Raw genomic sequence first — 19,150 nt, 5'->3', positions numbered from 1 at the left:
GAACAAAAAACAAATTTAAATCTAAAATACGTTTTCATTATTTCAACATTCTAAATCTTCACAGAGTGACTATATTTAACAAAGATATTAAATAATATTACAACAGAAATATTTTTTTTTCTTTGGAGACGGAGTCTTGCTCTGTCGCCCAGACTGGATGGAGTGCAGTGCCGCAATCTCGGCTCCCTGCAAGCTCCGCCTCCCGGGTTCACACCATTCTCCTGCCTCAGCCTCCCGAGTAGCTGGGACTACAGGCACCCGCCACCACACCCAGCTAATTTTTTGTATTTTTAGTAGAGAAGGAATTTCACCATGTTAGCCAAGATGGTCTTGATCTCCTGACCTCGTGATCCACCCACCTTGGCCTCCCAAAGTGCTGGGATTACAGGCATGAGCCACCATGCCTGGCCTGCAATGGAAATTTGTAAAATATATTGCTTTGATGTTTATCGCATAGGTATACTTTATTTATTAAATAATATTGAGAGACATATCATTCACAATGGAATTTTTAATTTTTATAAGTTTGGGATAAAAAGAAAAGTCATGCTTTGGAGCCAAGAGGTACCTGTCAGAGAACCTTCATTCTATTTTTAATGAAAGTTGAATTTTAAAAATTAGCATTCAGACCTTGTCATAGGTAATACTAGTAAATATAGAGAAAAATGGACGGAGTCTGTCAGCAGGATTGAATTTAAGAAACGTCAAAAGTAGACAGGTTTTGCTGAGCAGCTCCTGATTTAATAATTAAACAAGGTAGAGTTCAAGGCCTGGCTTAAGATGAAAGACGGGACTGTCAATGAGAATCAGTTTCTCTGTTTTGCTGTTCTTTCAGGCTTTTTTCTTTTTTGTTGAGTCTTGTGTTGTCTTATTGCCATTTATTGTAAGCAGACACTTGTATAGATTATGAGACTTACGCATTTTGGTATTGGCAGGGATTTTCGTATGAGAAACTCTTAGTGAAAATATGCAAACAATAGATTTTTTAAACAAATATTAAAACATAATTATAAAAAGTATAGCTTCCTTGCTAGATGCTTGGGAAGATGAAGGCTGTAAAATGATAGGGCTCTATTGACATTAGGGTTTAGATAAACCGAAGGTCTGTGGGTGGCTTTATTGAGATTCTAGGCTTTCTTACTGGAGTTCTTAACATTTTTTGTACCATGGACCCTGCTGGGAATCTGGTAAATTCTATGTAGTCCTTCTCAGAATAGTATTTTAAAAATAAAAGTTTACAAAGAAAAATTGTATTGAGTTACAGTTGTTAAAATATTCATAAATCAAAACTACAGTAAAGTAATACATATGCTTCTAAATTAATGCAGTAAATATAAAAATCTAGCAGTAGGCCTGATAGTAATTTCTGATGAAGGTAAACAATATATAGTGATTGCTCAGTAGTGTAATGAACTATAAAAATATCCATGATTTCTATTTGTTCCAGGTATTGCTAATGCTACCTTTGTCTGATGACTACATTCACAATTGAAGGGAAGTGTTAACTTTCAGTTAGGGTGGTGAAAATGAAAATGAACTTTAAAGAAAAATTAAAATTCAGCAACAGTCTGAATTCCATCCATGATCCTCTATGGTAGGTTAAGGTAGGTTAAGATCCTTTACTTTAAAGAGTGCCAAAAGCCTTAGACATCTGAAATATTTAACTATTGTTAGTAGTGACATATGATAATTCATGGAACTACTCATGGACGCACTGAGATAGCTAGAATTTGATTTTATAGTTTCTATCACCATTTCTTCTCCCAAGCTCACAATGATTATAATGCAGAAAATCTCCAAATAACACCAATTCATCATGTTGAATAAGATGGCCATTTAAAAATAGACACTTTTTTTGAATAGTTTTAGATTTACAGAAAATTTAAGAAGATAGTACAGAGAATTCCCATATAACCTGCACTCAGTTTCTCCTGATGATAACATCTTACCTTATCTTGGTACTCTTTTCACAATAAATGAATCAATATTGATACACTATTAGCTAAAGTCTTTTGTTCATTCAGATTTTCTTCATTTTTACCTAATGTTCTGTTTCTTTTCCAGGATCTCATCTAGGATACCACATGAGATTTAGTTGTTATGGCTCCTTACTTTCCTCTTGCTTGTGATAATTTCTCAGACTGTCCTTGTTTTTTATCACCATGACAGTTTTGAGGATATTGATTGGTCAGGCATATTGTAAAATGCTCATCTAGTAGAAACTGTCTGATGGTTTCCTCATGATTAGACTGGGGTTATGGATTTAGGCAGGAAGATCTCAGAAGTAAAGTGCTATTCTTATCACATCATATCACGAACACATATTATTATTATTATTATTTTATTTTGTTGAGACAGTCTCACTCTGTCACCCAGGCTGAAGTATAGTTACACTATCTCAGCTCACTACAACCTCTGCCTCCTGGGTTCAGGCGATTCTCCTGCTTCAGCCTCCCAAGTAGCTAGGATTACAGGTGTATGCCACCATGCCCAGCTAGTTTTTGTAGTTTTTAGTAGAGGCAGAGTTTTGCCATGTTGGTCAGGCTGGTCTTGAACTCCTGACCTCAGGTGATCTGCCTTCCTCCGCCTCCCAAAGTGCTGAGATTACAGGTGTGAACCACAATGCCCAGCCATGAATACATATTATTTACATGACATCATACCTGTGCATATTAATTTTGATCATCTGGCTGACGTAGTGTTTATTAGGTTTCTCCAGTGTAAAGTTACTTCCCACCTTTTCATACTGTACTCCTTGAAAGGAAGTTACCGTTTGGTACCCCATTTAAGAAGTAGGGAGTTTTACTCCCTTGTTTATCAATTTATTCTATTCTTTATTTATACTAGTATGAAAATGTGGATATCTATCTTATGCTTTGGGTTATAAGCCAATATTTCTTCATTTTGTTGCTCAAATTGTTCCAGCTTTGGCCATTGGGAGCTCTTTCATTTGGGTTCTGTGCTTCTTGGACATGGCCCCATCAGTACGGATTATATGGAGAAATGGTATTGGAAACCAATATCTATGTGCTAGGTATGCATGTTGTTGTTGGGGTATCATTTCTTTTGCACCCTCTCACCTGACAGACCAAGGAAATACCGACCTGTGTATACAGTATATACTAGCCTGTGTATACAGTAAATCCTTATTTAATGTCATTGATAGGTTTTTGGAAACTGATTATAAGTGAAGTGACATATAATGAAACAAAATTTTTTTCTCATTATTATAATGAAATGATGTTATTTGAGGACCTGCTATATGCTGTTTTGCTTAAAGTTTTTTTTTTTCATAAATTAACATTTAAACACTGCTGTATTTGCTACTTAGGTCAAACATACTGTTTTTCCTTGTTTGACAAAAGTTGTAATTTCCTACAATACTTATTTTGGTGATGGCTATATTTTTTGTTTCTCAATGTATATTCATTATATAATAATTCTAAAATCATTTTATCCTTGTTCTTTTAAATTTTGGGGACTAGTAATATAGGGTTATAGTTTTAATGAAAATGACAATTATTTACTTTTTTTTTTTTTTTAGCAAGCCATTTACTGTGAAAAGTGGTTCTTTCAATAAATTGGTCAATTGAATATTCATGTAGAAAAAAATGCATCTTGAACCTTCACATCATTTAATAAACCCATTTTAGGAACGTCCTAGAATTAAATGTGCGGATAAAATGGTAAACCTTATAGAGGAAATCTTAGAATATCTTCTTGGCCTGGACTAGTCAAAAATTTCTTAAAAGGGAAATTAAATGTTTACCTTAAAGAAAGATACTAATAAATTAGAATATATTAAAAGTAATACCTTTTGGTCACCAAAGGTATCATTAAGAAAGGGAAAAGAGGCTGACATGGTTGCCTATGCCTGTAATCCCAGCACTTTGGAAGGCCAAGGGAGGCAGATCACTTGAGACCAGGAGTTGGAGACCAGGAGTTTGAGAACAGCCTGGCCAACATGGCAAAACCCTGCATCTATTAAAAAGACAACAATTCGCCAAGTGTGGTTGGCGCAGGCTCCCAGCTACTCGGGAGGCTGAGGCACGAGAATCTCTTGAACCAGTAGGTGGAGGCTGCAGTGAGCTGAGATTGCACCACTGCACTCTAGCCTGGGCAACAGAGCACAGCAAGACTATGTCTCAAAAAAAAAAAAAAAAAAAAAAAAAAAAAATAGAAAAAGAAAAAAAGAAAGGGAAAAGGCAATTCCGAATGGAAGAAGATATCTGCAATTGCTTTATTCAATAAAGGTCTTGCATTTTAAATATAGAAAAAAATCAACAAGGAGAACAGTTCAATAAAAAAGAGCAATATATTTGAATAGGCAGCACACAAAAGAAGATATTCAGGTGATTAATAAACACTTAAAAAGGTGCTCAAGTCATTAATAGTCAGGGAAATGTAAATCAATTCAGTATCTCTACATACCTATAAAAAGGGTTAATTAACAAAAACAAACAAGATCACAGTACGGAGTTTTGACAAAGATACAGAATAGTTTGAAGTCTCATACGCTGCTGTAAGGAGTTCAGATTTTTGTAAAACTGGAAAGCTCTTTGGTAGTAACTACTGAGACTTGACATAGGCACATCTTACAACAGCAATTTCACTGCAACATGTATAACCAAAAGAAATCTGTGCATGTATGCATCATAAAACATGTATGAGAGTTTTCATAGCCACATTATTTTTAATAGTCAAAAACTGAAGACAACTCATCAATAGAATGGATAAATTATTTTAGCATGGCTATATATAGTATTGAAAAAAATTAAACTACTCTTACATTCCACAACATGGATGAATCCCATAGGCATATAATATGCATGAAGAAACCTGACCCAAAAGAGTTACATACTCTGTGATTCCATTTATACAAAGTTTGAAAAAAGACAAAATTTATTTATACTGATAGAGGTCAAAAGAGTGGTTAACTCCGGGTGGAGGGTAACTAATAAGCCTTTAGAGAGGCTGACAATGTTCACATCTTCTAGTGGCTTGTGAGTTTTCAGTTTGTAAAAATGTTATCAGAATTTATTTTTAAGATTGATGATTTATAACTTCATAAATCATAAATGTATATATCTTTAAGACTTAAGCACCTTTTGTCATAAATCATAAACTCTATCTTTAAGACTTACGCAGTCTTGCTCTGTTGGCCAGGCTGGAGTGCAGTGGCACACAAACTTCTTATGAAAATAGTCCTATTTTCGTGGATAAATTATTCTTCTTATGAAAATAGGACATATTTTCATAAGAAGTTTGTGAAATAAGATAAAATTAGTTGCTCTTTTTGCCATACGAGTTTGCCATAGGAGAACTGTGGATACTAAGTAGTTGCCTAATACTAACACTTTTTAATTTTTAACTCCTACAAGGTTTCAAATTAAGTTTGTGTGTAAAACTCCAACATTTATATCTCCAGTACTGATTTCTTATATCAATAGATGTTGTACAATGAAAACACCATGGAATATTTTATATTTTCTAAGACTTATAGAAAATCATATCTATGATAATTAATACCAAAATAATACCCTTTCCTAAATTTCCCCTTGTCAGTTGGCATCATCATCATTCTGTTGGCACATTAAATTTTGAATCTGGAAGATTTATGTTTTTCCCCACTTTTCATCTCCTTTGTTTAGTATGTTACAGAATCATCCATTTTACTTCTCTGAAAATTGTCTTGGATCTGCTTTCTTCCCTTCTGTTTCCACAGATACCAATTGAGTCCTGGCCATTGTTGCCTCATTCCTGACTCTTCCAGTAACCTGCCGGTTACTCTCCCTGTCTCCTCTTACTCCATAGCCAACAAATGCATTTTTTTCTCATTTTCCCATGATTAAGAACCTGAGTTCCTAATATCATGCCTATTATTATTAATGCTTACAAGTTACATCAATTCACGAAGTCCAACCTAGTTTTCCAAGTGCTACCTTTGAGTTCCCAATGTGGGAAGATATCCTGTTCATACAAGGTAATCTGTTCATCATTTTCTGTACAGTAACTTATTTCTTCCTGGATTCTGTTGTCATATACCACTGAATTCTGCTTCTGCACTGTCTGTTACAACGGCAAAACATAGTTCTATGTCAGCATTCTTTTTCTTGAATAATTTTTTACTCCATTTTAAGAACTCCACTATTTTGCATCCTCTCAGCTCTTTTATTCTGTTTAAAAAATTAATTTGGCAAATGTTGTTGTTTTTAAGATACTTTATATATGCCTTTAGGCTTTCCCTTGATGTTATAGGTTCAAAACTTAGGTACTTTGTGTGTAGAATTGTGTGCAAAACATTAGTGTTCAGAAAATGCTTTAAAAATAAAAAATAAAATGAATAAGTGACATCACATAGTTTGCTTCTTCAGTCAGAAACTTGGCATCAGTATATACAAAAGTACTTGTTTGACAAATATAGATCTTAATGCCGAGGCCACTTTTTCATTTCATATAATACTTATCTGCATGTGAGAAAACATGCCAGCTTCTAACAACAGTTATGTCTTGGCAGGTGTTCAGTGTTTGAATAAATCGTATCAGAATCTTCTTTTTTCTTTTTCTTTTTTTTTGAGACAGAGTCTCGCTCTGTCGCCAGGCTGGAGTACAGTGGCGCGATCTCGGCTCACTGCAACCTTCGACTTCCTGTTGTATCTGGTATAGCCAGCCCCAGGACTTCCTAATCTTATGTCAGCCTTCACAGACAGTACCAACTAGATTGGTTTTGTTTATCTGGTGGGCCTCAGATATATGATAATCATATGTATGTATATACTTAAAATCTATATTATACATAGCATTCTTTGAGTTATTTTCTGAAGAATTCTCAGGAGAAGTAGTCTTTTGACAAGCTGATAAAGTTTGGCCTCAGGTATGTTGTAAAATTCATTTTAAAAAGTAGTATGAGCCTGGTGGAATATGGTGAGTAGTGTGCTGAAGGGACTGGTTCTGGGGCCTGTTCTTTTCATTTCTATTACTGATGAAGTAATTGGGAATATACTTTTCATACTTTTATGGTACTAGAGTAAGACTTGTTACGAAAAGACAAACATAATCTTGTAGTATTAGAAAAATCATCCTGTGGAAGTCATGAAAAAAATTCAGAATGGGCAGTTTAATTTGTTGAAACAGGGAAAAGACGGCATAAATACTGGAGAGAAAGATGATTTAATCATTACTTAGCATTATAGTTAGAATTATTCAATGTACTTTGAAATGCAAAAGCCAGAAGATAATCACATAATGCCCCAGTGACATTAGCATGACCAGCATGGGAGAGCCAGAGGAGAGAGAGAGGAGAGAGGACAGGGAGAGGAGAGAGAGAGGTGGTCACGGGAAGAAGGAGAGATGGAGAGTGGATGGATATTGAAATTTTATTTTCAGAGCATTCTGGTTGTATATTTTAAAATTTATTTCTTAAAAGTTATTATATTTTAAACCTGATAACTCTTGACTTTATTAATCTAAACTAACTAAAGTATACATTTAAGAAATCATTGGATAATGAGGCACCTTTATTTCAACACATATTTAGGAAACATTTTATGGTAACAGATTATTTCTACTGGTCTGTTCCTTTAGCAAATAGATTATAATATCCCATTTTTGAGTCTCATTTCTCCTGGAATGAGCATTTTAATAAAGGGGCTTAGAAATGAATAGAATTTCACTAGTCAGCCCTTTATTATAATAAATTGTTCAAGGTAGAAAACACTACAGCCTTCCAATTATACAATTAAAAAATATCTTGGGACTGGTAATAATAGCGGTAATAATGTGGGAGGTTAAGAAAGAGACCTCAAGTATTGCAGTGTTGCACTTTAGCTTTTCTTTGTGTACCTTATGTCTTGAAATGATATGTGTAAACCCAAGGTATTTTTGCAAATTTATTTTATGTTAATTCTATGAGCAGAATATCAAAGTCCTAGAGAAGATGTAATGCAGTGGAATAGGTTTTGATTCAAGGAGATCTTGGATCAAATTATTTGCTGCTGCTTACCAGTTTACCAGTAGGGCAAGCATGGCCACATTAATCAATTTTGCTAAGTCCTATTTTTTTCATATTTAAAATGATGTTAATGATAACTACCTCATAGTTTTTGCAGGGAAGAGAAAATGGCCTAAAGCTGGTAAAACACTTAGCACAGTGCCTGACCTATAGTGAGGGTTCAGTGGTGGTTGCTGTCATTATATTCTTCATCATCAAAATATGTTGGTGGTCCATGAAGCCTTGGTTATTCAATTGGGCAAGAATTTTATGTGTATGCACATTTAATGTGGTGTTAAATTTTAGCCATTGTTTTCTCCTTTTATGGTGGTAAAAAACACACAGCGTGAGATCTACCCTCTTAACACATTTTTAAGGTTACAATGCAGTATTAGTAACTGTAGGCATGATATTGTATGGCATATCTCTAGAACCTTTTTTATCTTGAGTGACAAAAGCTCTGTACCCTTTGAGTAGCAACTTCCCATTTTCCATTCCATCTAGCCCCTGGCAATCACCATTCTACTTTTTTATATGGGTTTGACTATTTCAGATATTTCCTGTAACTGGAATCATGCAGTATTTGTCCCTTTGTGACTGCCTTATTTCATGCAGCGTAATGTCCTCAAGGTTCATCCAAGTTGTAACATAAAACAGGCTTTCCCATTTTAATGGCTGAATAATATTCCATTGCATGTATATACCACATTTTCTTTAGCTGTGCATTCATCCATGGACATTTACATTGTTCAGGCTGCCCAGTGTGGATGTGTGTTTGGAGGCTGACTTTCCCTCGTCACACTTCAGGAGCTCACAGTTTTTCGGCTGTCTTGTGTTGTTTGCAGTGGCAAGCTGTTTTATTCAAAGGGTCTGTGAATTCTTTTGGTTTTCCTGGTATGTTTCTGTGTTGGTTCTTGGAGAAAAAGTTCACAATGTGAGTCTCTAGATGCTGTTCTGTCTGTCTAAGAGAGAGCTACATGTTAATCCTATCTCCTATTCACCATTTTCTCTGGTTAATGCTATGCGGTTTATACATCTTGGCTATAGTGAATAATTTTGCATGGGAGTACAAATATTTCTTTGACTGACTTCAGTTCTTTTGGATAAATAAGCAGAAGTGTGATTGCCAGATCATTTGATAGTTCTAGTTTTAAATATTTGAGGAACCTCCATACTGTTTTCCATAATGGTTATACCATTTTTCAATCTCACTGACAGTGCACAAAGGTACCAGCTTCTCCACATCTTCACCAACAGTTGTTGTTTTCTGTTGGAACCTGCAGGTTTGTCAACAGGTGGAGACAAATAAGGATGGGCAAGTAGCATAGTCACAGAGGTACTCACTTGTCGGTACTTACAATACATGCATATCCTCAAAAAGTCTGGCCAGTAGTGCAAACCACAGCATTTAATAGGGCAATAAACACGAATCACGTCCTCTCATAGTTCTGCTCCTTGTGAATAGGTACAGTCCACGGGTTACCTATTTTAGTCACAAATCTCTTCCTTTCAGATCTGGTAATTTTTTTCATCATTTTAATAATTCCTTAATTAAAATTTCTAGTTAAGGCTGGGCATGGTGGCACATGCTTATAATCCTAGCACTTTGGGAGGCCTAGATGGGCAGATCACTTGAGGTAAGGAGTTCAAGATCAGCCTAGCCAACATGGCGAAACCCCATCTCTACTAAAAAAAAAAAAAAAAAAAAATTTCAAGTTCCCTTAATCACTGTTACTTTGTTCAGTGATGTACAGATAGCTGAGGTCACAATATTGCTTCAATGTCTATCATTTTCTAATCTGATTTGTTGGATATCTTTCTCTTTCATCTCTTTTTTTCTTTCTCTCATAAAAATAGTTTTATGCTTTTATCTGAGCATTTTTTCTCTCATCTCCACTGTATTTAATTATTCACATTGTAGAAAGAGGGCTGTCTGGTTTTTCTGGCTGACAGAAACCTTTTTTCTTTAGGCAAAGTCTGTGGATTTATTTATTTGTGTAATTCATCCCCCTTTGCCTTGGTTTATTTCTTTAGCAATTTGATATTTTCTAAAATTTTATGATGTTCACATTTATTTTGGATTCATATAAAGAAAAAAGAAATAGATTTCCAGAAATTATTTTAAATATAGAAGGGAATATCTTTACCTTTATGTTGAATTTCTTGTATTTTATCTCTATTTTTTATAAAATATGTGAAAAACATTTTGACATATTCTATATTGGATAGATTTTTGTTATTTCCTCATTGTAACCCAGTTATAACCATATAAAATGCTAATATTTTCTGTAATATGGCCAGAAACCACTCCAGTTTTGAATATGGAAGGGACATTTTGACATTTTAGCAATTATCCTGTTTTTATTTTTTAAGAATACAATAGTGCCTTGGTATATGCAGGTGATTGGTTCCAGGACCCCTGTGTATACCAAAATTGGCACATATTCAAGTCTTGCAATCGGCATTGTGGAGTCTGGGTACAGGAAAAGCAGACCCTTCATGTAAGTGGGTTTCACATCCTGTGAATATTGTATTTTTGATCACCATTTAGTTGAAAAAATAATCTGTGTATAAGTGGAACCACACAGTTCAAACCCGTGTTGTTCAAGGTCAGCTGTTTTGATAATTGGCAAATGTTTATTGGATACCTACTACAAGCTAAGCAGTGTGCTAGAAAGAAACAGGAGATCTAGTGCAAATAAAGCGATGTCTTGGCTGTCTTGAGCTTATACTTTATTTGGAAAACAAACAACAAAGAAAGAAAAAGCAGAAGAAAGGGTAAGAGGTCGGAGAAATATAGGCAGTAGAGATCTGGTTATTTAGGTAAAGTGGCTATGGAAAGATTCCTTCACAAGATGACATTTAGGTGGAGAACTGAAAGAAGTGAGAAAGTGAGCTATGCAGGCCCGTGGAGGAAGATGCTTTAGGCAGAAAGAACAGTAAATGAAAAGGCTTTGAGGCTAGCTTGATGGCTTTGAGAAACAGCATGGAGGCCCGTATGGCTGGAGTATAGTAAATGAGAGGGAGGGAGGTAGGAGATGAAATCAGAGGCCATGATAGTCACTTCTTATTCTGAGTGATAAGAGAAGCCATTGGAGGGTTTTGCAAAAGAGTGACATGTCTGATTAATGCTTTAAAAGGATAATTTCCTTGAAGTATAATAATTTTACCTATGTCTTGGCATTCTTCATTCTATGTGACTTTTACAGTTTACCCTTTCTATTTGTGTATTATTTTCATGTATAGTTTTCTTGTAATATGTCATTTAGTACATTTTCTTTTTCTACCATTTCTGTTCTTTAGGTACACCAACTAGGTAAATGCTGGATCTCCATTTTGTTTTTTTCTATGTTGGTTGTTTGCTCTTATAATTTTTACTTGCTCATAATGTCATTTCTTTCCCTTAATCTCATCCATAGATTGCTTTGTGCAAAAATGGTTTGCATAGTTTTTTCATTCAGCATAATCTTTCTTGCTTCTTGTTCGTGCCAGATTATGTTGAAAGAAGCTGCAGTTAGAACGTATACATCTGTTATTATTGAACCAGTTGTGTTATTTGCATGCCACTTAGTTTGTATAAGTGTTTTCTGATGACATTTTCTAGGATTTCCAGCCACGAGACTTCTTCCTCTGGACTATTCCTGTAATTATATTTGTTCTTCACTCAATTTTGTGGGATGTCTCATATATTTTGAGTCAGGAGAACACATGCCTTATATGTTTTACAATTTCAATATATGGGGCACCTGCATGTCTATTTCTATTTTCTGTTTTTTCCTCTGATTTTATTTCTTGGTATGCCTGTTATTTTGTGATTATTTGCCAAACATTATGCACAGAAATATTAAAGACTCTGGATGCTGTTATCTTCTTCCAGAGAGGCTCTTCTGTCTCTTCTGAGAGGCAGCTGGTGTAGAGACAGATCACTGGATCCATTCAGGGACTGAATTGACTCAAGGCTGAGTTGCAGTCTTTGTAATCTTTGGTATGCTTTTGACTAACTTTCGCTCCTAGTGGTAGTCCTCAACACAGGTCTCAACTGAAAGCCTGTGATATTATTAATACTAGGAGCTCTTCTCCTTGGACAATCTATTTTACTTCTAAGTACAGTGATACTGCAGAAAACTCTAGTGTGCTTTTCTGAGGTTTTTTTTTTTTTCTCCACTTGGTTTCTTGGCTTCCTGCCCTGTAAATGCTAAGAATTTGACAAATTCGGCCAGGCGCAGTGGCTCATGCCTGTAGTGCCAGCACTTTGGGAGGCCAAGGTGGGCAGATCATTTGAGGTCAGTAGTTCAAAACCAGCCTGGCCAACATAGTGAAACCCTACCTCTACTAAAAATATGAAAATTAGCCAAGTGTGGTGGTGTGCACCTGTAATTCCAACTCCTCAGGTGGCTGAGGCAGGAGAATCACTTGAACCTGGAAGGTGGAGGTTGCAGTGAGCCGAGATCCAGCCTGGACAGAGCACGACTCCGTCTCCAAAAAGAAAAAGACAAAGAAAAAGAAAAAGAATTTGACAAATTGTCTTGAGGAGTAAACTGCTGGTGTGGTGCCCACTTCTCTGTGCATTGGTTTTCTGAGAGACCTTAGTTCCCCAAGTCCTGACTGCCTCGGCCACCATCTGCCCTTGTTTCCTTGCCCCATCCTCATCTTCTACCATTGGAAAATACTTCTAGTGTAAAAGCACCTCACAGGATGATGCCTCATCTCTATGAGGTTTCCAAGCTGCCTTAGAAGTTCTCAAGTGCTTTCGTACTAATTAAATCTTTTACTGGCCATGGTGGCACATGCCTGTAATCCTAGCACTTTGGGAGACCAAAATCGTGTGAGGCCGGGGTTTGAGACCAGCCTGGCCAACATAGCAAGACCCCATCACTACCAAAAAAGATACCAAAATTAGACAGGTGTGGTGGCATGTACCTGTAGTCCCAGCTGCTCAGGAGGCTGAGGTGGGAGGATCACCTGAGCCTGGGAGGTTGAGGCAGTAGTGAGCCAAGATCACACTATTGTATACCAGTCTGGGTGACAGAATGAGACCCTGTCTCAAAAAAAGAAAAGTCTGTCTGGGTTTTTCAGTTGTTACTATTGAAGTATGATCCGCTGCAAGCTACTCTTTTATAGCCAACTTACAACTTATTACAAACCCTGTAATATCCTCTTACAGGGTTTATTAGGATGGAATTTGCATTTCTATTTCTAGTTCATCTTGTCTGTTTTTGGTTTCTAAGAGAAGAAGGAATACAAATCATCTTTATTCCGCCATCTAAAACTGGAAAGCAAAGTATGTGTTCTTTGTTTCTTCCAGTTAATGAATATGCAGGACACAAAGGGTGTTTAGAATATATATTAGAAAATTGAAACTATTTTCTGAAAGGAGCTCCTAAAGCAGAGGGATAATGAAGAGACAAAGTGAAAAAGATGCATGAAGAAGAAATCGGAACTTCTGATGTTTGTCAGTTTGGAATTGTATGCATTTAAAGAATTTAATCTATAAACCACACTTTTAAGTTAGATAAGTCATTTACTTAGATTGGAAGCTGTTACACCAAAATTTAACTTGTATACCTATTTGGTTTTGTAATGAAGAAAGGATGAAATGAAGAAAGGATGTCAGGGTTGTAATATTATTTAATGCTGAAACTGCATCTTTAAAATGGTTGTCTTAGAACAAGTGTAACACAATAATTGAGTGCAACATCATACTAACCTGTCACTATTACTCAAACTTATTAGAAGTTTAATTTTAAAACTGAAAATTAATTGTCCCTTCATCTAATGCTTGCTTACCCTAATTTTAGATAAAGTATCTAAAAGATGGTAAATACCTTTATCCACGTTTTAAATTGCAGTTCTACATAGGGGGAAATTCTAAATAAATATTAAATAATAGAGAAATGATTTAGTTGCGTGATAATCTTAATACTGTGGAAGAGTGGAGAAGTGCATTTTATAAAATGGCAAAGATGTTAAAAAATGAATAAAAATCTTGTGCACTAACACTACAACTAATTAAATGTTCTTATACACTTAAAAATATTTGTATCACTTATGTGAGCACCCTTGTGCTACAAATTTGGGGTTACGAATTTCCTTTAAAAATACTATTACATTACTTTTATAATTATAACACATTTCAAAAACTAAAATGAAAAGCAAAGAACACTGGTAAGTAGTCAGCTAATGGGCGTACGTATAAAGAAGCGTAGAGACTGAAACCTTCCTGAGGATAGGAACTTTGTCTTATTTACTGCTATGTATCTACATTCCTTTTTTTTTTTTTTTTTTTTTGAGACGGAGTCTCGCTCTGTCACCCAGGCTGGAGCTGGAGTGCAGTGGCGCGATCTCGGCTCACTGCAAGCTCCGCCTCCCAGGTTCACGCCATTCTCCTGCCTCAGCCTCCTGAGTAGCTGGGACTACAGGTGCTCGCCACCACACCCGGCTAATTTTTTGTATTTTTAGTGGAGACAGGGTTTCACTGTGTTAGCCAGGATGGTCTCGATCTCCTGACCTTGTGATCCGCCCACCTCAGCCTCCCAAAGTGCTGGGATTACAGGCGTGAGCCACCACACCCAGCCTATCTACATTTTTGAATATTACCAGCCTCAGTAAATATTCATTAAATGAACAAAAGGCTAAAAGTGTATAACTATGATGTTCTTATTTTTGTGGTAGTAAGCATTATTTCTTTAAAGACTTGGTTAATTTCAAGGTTGATTTAATTTTTACTACCATGGTTTATGATCCATTTGTTTTATTTATTCTTATAGATTATACATTTTCCTCAAGCTTCTTACTGATACAAAAGTATTACAACTGAGTGAGAGACTTTCTTAACCATGACATGTTCTTTTAGAACCACATGATCAAAGAACTGGAGGCCCGTGTCCAGCAGCTGACTGGAGAAGCAGAGAACAGTAATTTACAGAGGCAGAAATTAATTCAAGAAAAAGCGGAACTTGAAAGATGTTACCAGATAACGTGTAGTGAATTACAAGAAGTAAAGGCAAGGTATTGTCTGAAATCAGATATCTATCAGGTGTAGCTATAAAGTGCTGATATTAACTGTATAAGTTATCTGCCAAAATTAATTACACCTTGTGCATTTAGCCATGGGAAGTTCCTAAACTAAATACTGCTCTTTGCTTGTTTGTTTGTTTGTTTATTTATTTAGAGACAGGGTCTCTGTCTGTCACCCAGACTGGGGTGCAGTGGCGTGATCATGGCTCACTATATCTCAAACTCGGGCTCACGCAATTCTCTCTCCTGATCCTCCCAAGTAGCCAGGACTGCAGGCATGCACCACCATGCCTGCCTAATTGTTCTGTTTTTATTTTTATTTATGTAAAGACAGGGTCTCACTCTGTTGCCCAGGCTGGTCTCAAAGTCTTTTTCTGAAGTGATCCTCTTGCCTTGGCCTCCTGAAGTGCTGAAATTTCAGGCATGAGTCACTGTACCTAACCTGTTTTTAACATAAGCAGAATGTTTAGAAGCAGTTGACAAAATGATGGATACTTATTTAATATATTGAATGGAAATGTATTTGGATTTAGCTGGTTAAAAACATTCATTTTAGAGATTGGTTTTAAATACATTGGAAGTCTATTTTATTCCCTTGTTTTTAGGCGTAACACACTGCATAAAGAGAAGGACCATCTTGTAAATGATTATGAGCAAAACATGAAACTGTTACAAACCAAATATGATGCTGATATAAACCTCCTAAAACAAGAACATGCTCTTTCAGCTTCTAAGGTATTATTTATGTTGGTAGATAATCCATGTGAAGTATTTATTCTCTCAGCCTAGAGCCATAGGTAGCCAAGTAGAAATTATTTGGCATTTGAAATTAGTCTGTCTTTCAATTTATTCTTAAATTAACAGGAACTTCAGGAATTTTTATTGGTATTTAAAATGTTTAAAATTCTAAATGTCTACTATATAGCACAACACAAATGTTTAATAAACTGAACTCTGCTATAAGCTAATCATTTTAAGTGCCAAAGTTTTAAAAGGAGGAAACAAATAAATTCCATTGCTTAGTTGTATGAATAATACATTTTATAGAGTAATTATATGCGTTATTATTATTTTGAAATCTTGGTTCTGCTTTAGTTTTATAATTAACATTTTGAAGTTTTCTGTAAAGCTATTATTTTTATGTCAGTGTTACATTTCCATAACATTAAATATTATGTAGCATTTAATTTGTTTTTACTTTAAAATATTTTATTTTTATATCAGCATTACATTTTCATAATATTAAATACCCTGCTGCATTTAATTTATCCTTTTACTTTAAAAGATTAATTTTCTAGTATCTTTTAAAAACATTTTTCATTCAGATTTCTAGATAATTTTAATTCTGATTGAACTTTCAGAGGTAAAAAAAAGGGACATTTTTTCAATCAGAAGGTGTAATATGGTACAAAAATCAATATTCTGCTTTTTATTCTTCTTAAAATCCTTCTAGGCATCTAGTATGATTGAAGAATTAGAACAGAATGTCTGTCAATTAAAACAGCAGTTACAGGAATCAGAACTTCAAAGAAAGCAACAACTAAGGGTGAGTCTCGTATTCCTACACAGAAGAACAATGGTCAAACACAGTTTTCTTGATTTAGATGTATAGTTGAGAGTCAATTAAAAAATAAAACTCAGAAATGCAGGTCGTCTTTTCTGATTCTTTTATCGCATTGTATAATTTTACATTTTATTTATCTTAGTAGAGATTGATGCTAATGAGATGTAGAGAATAAAGTACAATATTTGAATTGGAATGATCCCTTTTGAGATTAGTTTTAAAAATAAATTTTATTTAAATGTATTATTATTTTAGAATAATTTCCTTTTAAATTACCTGCCAATCTTCATAATTTCTCTCTTTCTTTCCCTCTTTCTTCTCGCCTCTCTCTCTCCCTCTGTCTCTCTCTTTTGCACCTTTTAGATCTTTTCTCTAGTGATCAGAAAATACCAAGGACTGTTATATGATGTAACTTCAAATTTATCATTTCTATATTTATTGACTTAGTCATTTTTAAAGTAATCTCTTAATCTTAAGGGTCAGAAATATTTTCTTATACTGTAAAACAAGTACTTCCGAGAATAGTAATATCTTCAGATGACTAAGATTTTATGCCTTGCAGTATAAAGCTACTCAAATTTCTGCCTGTAGGGCTTACTCAATAATATACAAAACTCTGAACTAAAGTTTGACATTAAGTAGATTGACTGATTTCATTGGGTTGCTAATTTTATTGACTCTAGTATAATTTAAAGTATAGTAAATATAAACATTTATCATTCACAGGATCAAGAAAATAAGTTTCAAATGGAGAAAAGTCATTTAAAACACACCTATGAAAAAAAGGTAATATGTTTTATGGGAAGCTATAAAATATTTAAAATAGCAAATGAGGCATTAAGGCGAACTGATTTTTATAAAACCATACATTCTCACCTTTAAAGAATAACTTGTTTCTTTTTTTTTTTTTTTTTATACAGAGCCTTGCTCTGTCACCCAGGCTGGAGCAGTGGCGCAATCTCGGCTCAGTGTAGCTTCTGCCTCCCGGGTTCAAGGGATTCTCATGCCTCAGCCTCTTGAGGAGCTGGGACTACAGGTGTGCACCACCATGCCTGGCCAATTTTTGCGTTTTTAGTGGAGAGGGAGTTTCACCATTTTGGCCAGGTTGGTCTCAAATTCCTGGCCTCAAGTGATCCGCCAGTCTCAGCCTCCCAGAGTGCTGGGATTACAGGCATGAGCTGCCACACCCGGCCAAGAATAATTTGTTTCTAAGTTAATTTCAACTAACTAGTAATTAAATTTTGCTTATTTATTTTTCCTGTTTATATAATAAACAACTGCTTCAGTTCAATTTTTAGTTATATCAACATTAAAACACTGCTTGCATGTTACATTTAATGAGTGAAGAGAACAGTTGGCCCTTCATATCCATGGATTTCACATCCGTGGATTCAATCAACCACGGATCAAAAATATTCAGGAAAAAAAATTACACAAAGGTTCAAAAACCATAACTTGGATTTGCCGTGTGTTAAGTACTATGTTGAATTCATGTGAATGAAGTGATGTGTAAGCATTAGATTAGGTACTATGTAAGTTATTATGAGATGACTTAAAGTATATAGGAGGATGTGTGTAGGTTATATGCAAATACTACACCATTTTATAAAAGGGACTTGAGCATCCGTGGATTTTGGTATCCTCAGGGGACCCTGGCACCAATTCCCCATGGATGCTGGGGGACAACTATATTATTATCTTAACCTCTCATAATAACATGTTGAAATTATATTTTCTTTCTACCAGTTTAAAAATATACAATCGATGGGATGTATTTGGTATTCTGTTGTGTCATACGTGCAACAAGAACTTTAAACATTTAACAAAGGAACCTAAAACAATGAAAGTACTGACTACTACTTGAAAAAGATTAGCAATTGTTCGTTGTTTATAGTATTATTTCCACTGATATACGTGGATATCCCTCCTGTAATAACTAGGGGGTTATTGACACACTTAATACCTTAGGCAGTAAAGTGCCGAGTTTTATAGATTTATTTTTAAAATTTTTGTGTAAATTTGACAGGTACTAGCACAGTTTTTTTACATGGATATATTGCATAAGCATGAAGTCTGGGCTTTTAGTGTAACCATTTCCCAAATAATGGACCCATTAGGTAATTTCTCATCCCTTGCCCCCTCCTAGCCTCCCACCCTTCCAAATCTTCAGTGTCTGTCATTCCACACTCTCCACAATCTATGTTTGTGTGTACCCATTATATAGCTTCCACTTACAAATAAGAACATGTGGCATTTGACTTTCCCTTTCTGAGTTGTTTCATTTAAGATAATGTACATGCAAATGGTGTGTGTTTGTGTGTGGTCTATATATATCTATATGTGCGCGCGCGCGCGCGTGTGTGTGTGTGTGTGTGTATGCCACGTTTTCTTTATCCAGTCATCCATTTATCGACAGTTGATTCCATAGTTTGCTATTGTGAATAATGCTGTGAGAAACCTATGAGTACTGATCTTTTCCTTTGGGTAGATACCCAGAAGTGGAATTGCTGGCTCAGATGGTAGTTTTATTTCTAGTTCTCTGAGAAGTCTCTATACTGTTTTCCTTGGAGGTTATACTA

At 35.3% G+C, this 19,150-nt stretch overlaps 1 protein-coding gene across 16 annotated transcripts in view; it reads left to right on the top strand.

Annotated features, from left to right (window-relative positions):
- The window catches only part of CEP112 (centrosomal protein 112), a 551,317-nt gene that overhangs the window by 138,953 nt on the left and 393,214 nt on the right, over window positions 1-19,150 (top strand). For all 16 annotated transcript variants that reach the window (XM_031657708.1, XM_031657706.1, XM_031657712.1 and 13 more), the window contains 4 exons: window positions 14,844-14,998; window positions 15,613-15,742; window positions 16,461-16,553; window positions 17,298-17,357. In XM_031657708.1, the coding sequence (XP_031513568.1) occupies window positions 14,844-14,998; window positions 15,613-15,742; window positions 16,461-16,553; window positions 17,298-17,357 (438 nt within the window). The remainder of the gene's footprint in view (window positions 1-14,843; window positions 14,999-15,612; window positions 15,743-16,460; window positions 16,554-17,297; window positions 17,358-19,150) is intronic.

The sequence above is a fragment of the Papio anubis genome, chromosome 17, assembly GCF_008728515.1.
Source record: "Papio anubis isolate 15944 chromosome 17, Panubis1.0, whole genome shotgun sequence".
Taxonomy (NCBI): domain Eukaryota; kingdom Metazoa; phylum Chordata; class Mammalia; order Primates; family Cercopithecidae; genus Papio; species Papio anubis.
Note: the sequence above shows the minus strand (reverse complement) of the source record. Positions and strands in the feature narration are given on the sequence as shown.